Source organism: Triplophysa dalaica, chromosome 7 (assembly GCF_015846415.1).
Source record: "Triplophysa dalaica isolate WHDGS20190420 chromosome 7, ASM1584641v1, whole genome shotgun sequence".
Lineage (NCBI taxonomy): Eukaryota > Metazoa > Chordata > Actinopteri > Cypriniformes > Nemacheilidae > Triplophysa > Triplophysa dalaica.
In genome coordinates, this window is record NC_079548.1 from 19,450,584 (window position 1) to 19,459,274 (window position 8,691).

General features: G+C 39.5%; 1 protein-coding gene across 1 annotated transcript; it reads right to left on the minus strand.

Moving 5' to 3' along the window:
- Positions 1–1,343: 1,343 nt before the first annotated feature.
- Positions 1,344–8,109, minus strand: rdh8a (retinol dehydrogenase 8a). Its single transcript, XM_056753933.1, has 6 exons — positions 7,779–8,109; positions 5,139–5,300; positions 4,757–4,936; positions 4,462–4,555; positions 2,620–2,803; positions 1,344–2,460 (listed from the first exon to the last, which is right to left on the minus strand). Exons 1-6 carry the CDS (start codon positions 7,885–7,887, stop codon positions 2,233–2,235), a joined length of 957 nt encoding a protein of 318 aa, XP_056609911.1. The 5' UTR covers positions 7,888–8,109; the 3' UTR covers positions 1,344–2,232.
- Between the last annotated feature and the right edge of the window lie 582 nt (positions 8,110–8,691).

Genomic DNA, 8,691 nt, shown 5'->3' on the forward strand with positions numbered 1-8,691 from the left:
CCTGCCATGTGCTATGTCTGATGATGTCATCGTTGTCTTCCTTGTTTTGCGACAAGGCAGAATAATGGTCTTGTTTAATGAGATTTGTAACTCCTGTATTCGCTCAATTAGTAAAGAGGTCCTCTATTCAATGCCGGGAACCTCGGGCCTCGCTCTCGAATCGAACACCTCCCCACTCCACTACCCAAACCCCCGGTCCATGCCCCACATCCACTCCATATATTCGGGACACACAGCGGCATCTTCCTCCCCCTCAGGACTGCGTTCCATTTCCCTTTTGATTGTGATTGGCAGATTCTTTGTCCCATTGTATTAAGCTGTCGCTTCTGATGAAGACACACGCACACACATGCATGCATAAGAATGCGCACTGGCACACCTTGGCCTTCTCTGGAAGCAACAGGTTGAGCAGAACAAAATGACTCACAAGTAGCAAGTGCGTTCACATTATCTGCAACAGGTTTAGTCATTTGAAAACTGGGGACTCACAGTTTGTGATGCCGGATGCTGGACTCTGCGTCCGTCTGCAGCGGTGTGGCTGAGAGGGACAGCTGGTGGGGGAGGTGAAAGGGATGCTCAATGTTGTCTGAAGAGGTTGTCATTAACACAGCTCCTCAGGGATGGGAACCAGGTCACATTCTCCCACTCCGCACAAAGCAGTGTGTGTGTGAGAAGGCTGGGGGTGCCGAGGGAGGGTGGCAAATGGGGACTAGGCCATGACCTCTTTATATCCATCAACATATCATTGGCCGGGTGTGCGCTGTCCAATCTGCAATGCGTCGGCATGTACTTATGCGCTCATTTGGGTTAAATAAACCCCCTCTTTTGCTCTTTGCTATCTGTCTGCTCCTCGTCTTTCTGATGACTGTCAGGCTGCTTGGCAGTCGTTCACAATCTCCATCCAATCTTTTCGTACTTCGCTCCACCTGATGATGCACGCCAAGTGTGTAAACACAAATATTCTGTGTTCACATTTGTTGGGAGGTGGTTTAGTACTGGCGTTAACCATGTGCTTCATGCCGTACACAAAGTGACAGTGATGTTAAAACACTTGTTGCATGTTTTCATGTTTTCTTTTTGATCCCTGTCTTCTCTGTTCACATGGTTAGAAATCCTCAAAATGCTCTGCTGCCCTCTACTGGTTCCGTTAGGAATTTCTGGCAGGCGTGTTCTTGGCTGACATCCCGTGTCCCTAGAAGTTCCACAATGTTAGGATCTCTTTAAGGTTGTGTTTGGGTTGCTCATCCACTCTCTATTAAAAGCTGAGTTTAAATAACTTCAAGTAAAGGATGCGCCAGGAAACAATAATAGATCAGAATAAGAAAGACAAAAGACAAATGCAAAACTATTAACTATAGTTTAATCCATTTTCACGATTGCTAAAACATAAAATATGGCTTTATTACTGCTTAACCGCTAAAGTTATTTAGAAAAAAAAAAAAATAACATGGACTTAGCTTATAAAAGGAGAGAAACTGATTTGAAACAGACAAAAGTCAGTGAAGTTTAAAATTAACATCTCAAGTAAATCATTAATACATATAAAGGCAACTATGTGATTGTTTGTCACTTCATGAACGATACAATCACTGGACCTTCACGTCTAAGTTTAGCCTTGTCTGTTTAATGACTTTTTAAACTGGTCTTGTCTGGATTATGTGAGTATTTGTTTTGTCCAGATGCAACAGTGTTTTGTAATTCACAAATACAATAATAACTTAAAAAAAACTAAATCCTCTTAAACAGCTTTGCACTCACAGTAACTATTTAAAGTGATAGTTCACCCCGAAATAAATATTCTGTCATCTTTGCCTCATGTTGTTTGAAATCTGTATGACTTTTTTCTTCTTTGGAACACAAAAGAAGATATTTTGAAGAATGTCTGTGACCAAACAACACTGGACCCCATTGACTTCCATTGTATGGACACAAAACCGAGATATTTCTAAAAAAATCTTATTTTGTGTTCCAAAGAAGAAAGAGTCATATAAATTGGATGACATGAGGGTGAATAAACAATAAAATAATTTTTATTTTGGGGTAAACTATCTTTTTTGTTGAATTAAGGATTATCAATGCAACATGTTTATAAATGTAACCTACAAACGTATCTCTTAATATAAATATTTTATTAAGGAATACTCTTGTAGGTTTTGTAGTGGGTTTTCATTTATGTGTGACTTGTTCTCCTCTAAAGAGATGTGTGATGTATGTGTCTCACTGGTGCCCTCTTCAGTCAGGAGATATGGTGCGTCTGCGCAGACAGCTGCATGTCAGGCACTTAAGAAGGCTCATGGTAAAGTGCATAAGCGAGCCAAAGTTAAACAGTAGATTGTAAAAGGCGTGCACTGAAAGTCCACCAGTCTCATCTGCGTACTTCATGGCCACGATAGGCGTGTAGAGGCTGTTGGTCAGATTGCGGAACCGAGGTCGACTGGACTCGACGACTTTCTTGACACACTGGAATGGGGGATATTTATTTAGTTCATTATAGAAGTACATTTCATGTATTAAAATGCATAAATATATACAGGGATTAAAACGTTGTAGCAATACAGCTTGCAGTGCTTTTAAAGAGCATGTAACAGATTTTTCAAACTGGTAAAGACTGATACATACGTTAGCAATATCGTCAGGGGTTTGACCCATTGCCTGGAAGATATCGATGGAGGATGGCAAGTACACATCCTTGAAGTATCGGACTGTATCTGCATCTGCTCCAGGATATTCCATCTTTGCCACTTCCTCCATCATCTTTGTCTCAAATTCTGTGTGTACTGGTCCCGGCTCAATCATAGACAGTCTGGGAAGAGACAATGTTACTGTTTGGTAGGACTGTGAAAATAGATCATTTATACAAATGTTGGATGCAGAATTGTTGTCATTCAAAGTAAGTTTATCAAATTTTTAAGCATCTGAACATTTCTTTTTAAAGTTATAAACCTTGGAATTTAAAATCAAAGATTATAAAACGGTCAGTTCTGGTCCTTGATTCTGTTTGGTTGAGCCGAGTTCCAAGACGTTACAAGATTTATAACGGCGGACCGCATTACATAGCCTAGCTATCACTTTATTTATTTTATGTTATGAAACCTTCCTACACATATGGAATAACTGTTTTATAAAAGCAATAAGCCCCTGTGAAGCAGTGGGTTACATGTGCATTTTATAACAGCTAAGGGAGTTGTGGCACTGTAACCCACTACTTCTTTGATCTTATTGCTTTATTGATATTTCAAGATCTATGTGAAGAAGTTAATATAGATTTGTTTCTTTAAAGTATTTTTTTGGCAAAATTCTTTGAGTAGTTTGAATCGTTTTACTTCTGAAACCTTGAGAGGTCAAAATGAGCTGTTTTTCAAGAAATCGAAAAACACTGTAGGCTACTTTTTAAACGATTAAATACTCTGTTGTCAAAGTTGACAAGCGCTTTCAAATACCTTTAATTGGTTTTATATTTGCAAGTGACAAACATGACGGGTGACAAATGATAATGATTTATGACAAAAAAATAAAAATCACAAAATATGAGGTTTCAGAAGAACAGCAGCGCTACAGATAAATACAATGAAAAATCCATATACACGACCTGTCATGGCCTCCTGTCTGCCCTGACTCACCACCAGACTACACTACCCATCAGCCTTTGCACCCGTCATCCATCGTTGATTACACCCGCAACTGATGCACATCACTGGACTCCTCAAATACTCCCACTCATCTTTCAATTGTTGTCCGGTATTATTTTATGTCAGCGTGTGGTTTGCGCATGAGCCTTCTGTTATTCTTTGTGGATTTATTAAAACAACTCTTTTGGAATACTTCTAACCGTGCATTGTGTAACCATTACATGTTACACTGCCGATCTAAAGATTGGGATCACTCACTCAATATATATTTATTTATTAATTCAACATTTTAACAATAATAGTAAACTTATCAAAACCATGTATTAATACAGATTTAACTGTGAGAATTGTGTTGTGACTAAAAGCATTCCAAATTAATTATGTCTAAATTTAATTTTAGCACCTTCAAAGGAGTCTTTGACTAGAGTTTGGAAAATCGTTCTTTTGGCATTTTGTAAGCCAGCTTCTTGATGTCTCAACCCGGGACGCTTTTCAAACAGTATTGAAAGAATTTCCAACTATGCTGGACTATTATTGTCTGCTTTTTATTAATGATTTTCTGCACGTAATCCATAAGATTTTATATAAGTTTTCCTGAAAGAAATCTGTATGTTGACAATTATATTTTTTTCCTGACAAATCATTTTAAACATTGAAATACACCTTCAGATTAAAAGATTTTAGAGCACCAGAAACATTTTTGTCAAGTGATCCAAAACTTTTAACCAGTAGTGTATATAATTATGTGTAGATAACACATTTCATAAACAGTTGGAATTCAAAGTCCTTGTCAAAACTTTAAGGACCAACTATAAGACAACACATCACTTACTTCACATCAAACTTCAGCAGCTGCACCGCCAGACTCTCACAGAAGCCCTCAATTGCAAACTTAGAGGCCGTGTAGACGTCATTGAATATCACACCTACGGTTGAATTGAATATAAATGCTCTCAGTTATATTGCATTCGCTCAAATCATGTATGGTATGTCTGGTATTTTATACTACAATACAACTGAGTGCAAAACACTGAATGGCTCTATTGTGCCTGTCAACAATTCAGCAGTTTGACAGAAGATTTCATCCATCCACAGTCACCCCTCTGAATCCCACCGAGCTGTCTTACCCTGCAGGCCCATAACACTGCTCATGACGATGATGTGCCCGCTTCGCCTCTTCTTCATGTCAGGCATGATCTCTTTAATCATGCGCACAGTTCCGAAGAAGTTGGTCTCGAATACCTTCTTCATCTCATCCAGAGAGATGCTCTCCACAGGGCCCAGCAATCCCACGCCAGCATTATTAACTGGAACAGACAAAGGGCAGAAGGTCAGTCACAGATGGTTACAAAGGATGAGTTTGACCTTTCTCTGAGGCGTTGGACTATTTACTGGATTATTTATTGAATTCTCATTGATCTTTGAGACTGCTCCTATTGTTTCCAATGAGGTAAACTAGCATCTTACATTACATCAGTAACATGTCTTGGTGTGATCAAATGCACTCACTGAGAATGTCAATGTGACGGTCCTTGACACTGTCGATACACTGCTTGACAGATTCATCACTACACACATCCAAAGCCAACAGCGTCAACGTCGTTCCATACGCGTTGCCTGCCGCTTCCACCAGCCGGTCCTTCTTTTTCAGGTCTCTCATGGTGGCAATGACTTAAAGTGGCAGAGAAACATGTCATCATGTACAGTACAATGTAAGGCTAATACATGCAAGGGCACCCGTGGAGATGTTTCAGTCTGAAAATCACAACAGGAGATTACAGTTTGATTGACTTTGGCTTTGAATATGTCAGATATAAGAGACCAATGTATTCAGTGTCAAGTGTTGCTTAATAAGCCGTGGTTAAAAGATAAACTGGATTTTTTCCTTTTGCACTTTGAACAGCTGAGAGACACTGACCTACATCGTGTCTCTGATTAGGATTACAGGACTGATAATACAGTAAGGTTGTGATGACATTAATCTATTCTAGTTCAAGTTGTTAGACATGACATAATCAGGACTTCTGATGACAACCCCACTCTGATGAAAGTCCCCTTTCATCCTCTCATCACTATTATGTCATTCAAAACCTGCATATGAGTTTCTCTTCTGTGGAACAAAAAAAAGATATTTTGTGAAATATCTCAGTGGTTTTGTGTCCTAACAATAAAAGGGGCCAAATGTTGTGTGGTAACCGGTGTTCTTTAAAATATCTTCTTTTGTGGTCTGCGGAAGAAAGAAACTTTTACAGACATCACATGCGGTTTGATTAATGACGAGAGAGTTTTTGGAACTTTCATCTCTTTAAGTCCTTTTGGGTTTTCTTCTTAGATATATACCCAGAAATCTCTCAAATGTCCCTGTTACTGTTTTAGAAGAGTTGTCAAAAATGACACAAACTGAGCTCAGATCTGCCAAGTCTGCAAAAAAGTAAAAATTATTGCAGAGAGCATTTCTCATATGTACCCAAATCTAAATCTTTTATCCATACAACTTAAATTAACTGTATAGCTCATCTGGAGATAATGCATTTGTGCAAAAAATAAATTAATAAAGCACAGTAGATTACCACTAAATTTTCTGTATTTCTTAAAGTGAATTGTCTCTATTTTCCTTCTACTGCGACCAAATTTAGGAGAAACATCCAAGACAAATTCGACACAGATGAGTTGAGAGTATAAAATCGCATTAACTTTTGCCTATGGGAAAATTATGTTTTGAAAATAATCATAATTTAGTAATAAAATCAATAATAACTTTGTTATATGTTTTGTGCAGTTCAGTTACAAATGTTACGTCATATTTATTTCTGTCGGTTGTGGCCTGTTAGGCTTATTTTGTCCCATTATGAGTACAGACTTGATATGTTCTGACATGATCAACTCCTTTCTGATTCTACAGACGATGCTCCCGAGCATCTTGGGTTTAAGATTCATTCCTTTGGCAGATCAGTCTGTCATCAGATAGTATCCCTGATCAGCCACAAACCAGCTGTTGTTGAAAAGGGCCAGTGAGCGTGACTGGCCTCAGGAGGAGGCCGTGATGCATCTGTAAGGTGATGATGGAGATGCAGCTGCTTGGAAATCTCCGTTTCTGTCTTCTCAAACAAAATTGCACATGCTTACATAAATCATAATCCTGCAAGGAATTACTGAACCTGATGAGCGAAAAAATGTAATCTTGCAGAACACAACATGGCCTGTTTGGCCAAACTGGGGTAGAACATTAACGCTTTGGCGAAAACAAACATCTCATTATTGAAGCTGTATAAGAGTAAGACTTGAGGCAGATTTAACATTCTTGAACGGGCCAATGAGCCAACTTTGGCTGATTTGAAGATGGCGTATATTTCTTCACATTGAAACCAGAACCAACGCAACGTTTAATCTCAAAGGATTTTGTTTTCTGCAGAATGCCACTGTCGCAACGTTCTTGAAAAGAGAACAAAGTTCAAATGGATTTTATTTGGGAGACGAGAAAGAATATATTCTGCAAATAGACACGTTCATGGGATTTCTCTATGTTGACTTTAATAAAAGCTTCCCACTCTCAAAGTAAACCCGCAAGCACTGTATTTGACATTCATGGGTCTTCAAATGTAGCCGAGTAGGAGATAACAGCACAGTGTTGAGATGAAGTCTTCAGATGACCCTAGCTTTAGCCTTCACTTGTCCAGGTCTCAAACTTTGTCCCTCTCCCGACACTCAATCCAGTGTGTGCACTATGGGCGCATTAGACACGGCACTAAACCGGGGCAGCGGTCTACAATTCACAGCCATAAAGAGAGCTTTGTACTGGAGAAGTCACTTGAAAGAGAACTGGCAGTCTCTTTATGATCTCCGCCTGGCAAGCGGTATCCTTGCGGAACCCTACCCAGGAAACTGCGCTTTCACATGATAATAGACCAACGAATGCGGGTTAAAGAGCCTTTGGGTTCAACAACTAGAGTAAATTAAATTTACATTATAAGAGTTCGTACGACGAGACAAGCGAATCCCGTGTTACGTAACAAATACACATCAAACACGTATCACAATAAGACTATAACAGAACTCTTTGTGCAAACTTCTAGATGCGGTCAGTCAGTTTCAAAACGTTCTACAATACGTCACGGTGCTTTTAGAATTCCTGCAAATAAGCGCGTTTACCATGGTAACGCTTCCGTTCGTCCCTGGCCAGCAGCACGGCGATCCGCAGTCCGATCCCAGAGGAGCAGCCGGTGATGAGTACCACTCTCTGTTCGCCGCCGCTCGCCATAGAAGCTCCTGTGTCAGCGGCGAGATGGATCGGTGGACTTTAAAAAACTTAAAGCGGATCGGCGCTCATGTGAGCGGGTTACGCGGTCACATGTCAGGCAGAATCGATTACTGAGAGGAGGCGTAAACACGTGCGATTACGCGTCCGTCAGCATTTACTGTCCTGCTTTGAAAAACACAGATTAACTGAGCGGGACGACGCGTTGCCAACGGGTTTGCCAGTGTGTACGTGTGTTAAAGGAAAGAAGTGTGTGTGTGTGTGTGTGTGTGTAGGGGGGGGGGGGGGCTGGTAAATAAACAGGAGACACAATCAACAGTTAGAATTAAACGGATATACATGTTTATTTATAGAACAAAGTTCTTACTGTATTGATTAAAGGCCTGCATGCAAGTTTCTCATAAATACACACTTTATGTTTACTCATTTATTGTAGTTTTTCTCCTTCTGTCCCGAAATCTGTAATTTAGATTTGTTTTGATGTCTTGCTATTCCAAATATTTACACAGTCCTGCCAAAAACTAGCCCTGTTCATTTTGGTACGATACCAAATACATTACAATAACACGTAACACTATTTGTTTGATATTTCGTTTTATGTTGAATGATCTCAACGTGATATGACTGTACTCTTTAGACGGGACTCAGAAGTAAATGCTTACGTTTAAGAAGCTTATGGAATTATATTAGTCTGTACTGCCATCTGCTGGTATAACTCAGTACCACACATTTACATTTATGAGTTTGGCAGACGCTCCAAAGATCCTTTTATCAGAAACGTTATTTACAAAACATCAGAGATTAATT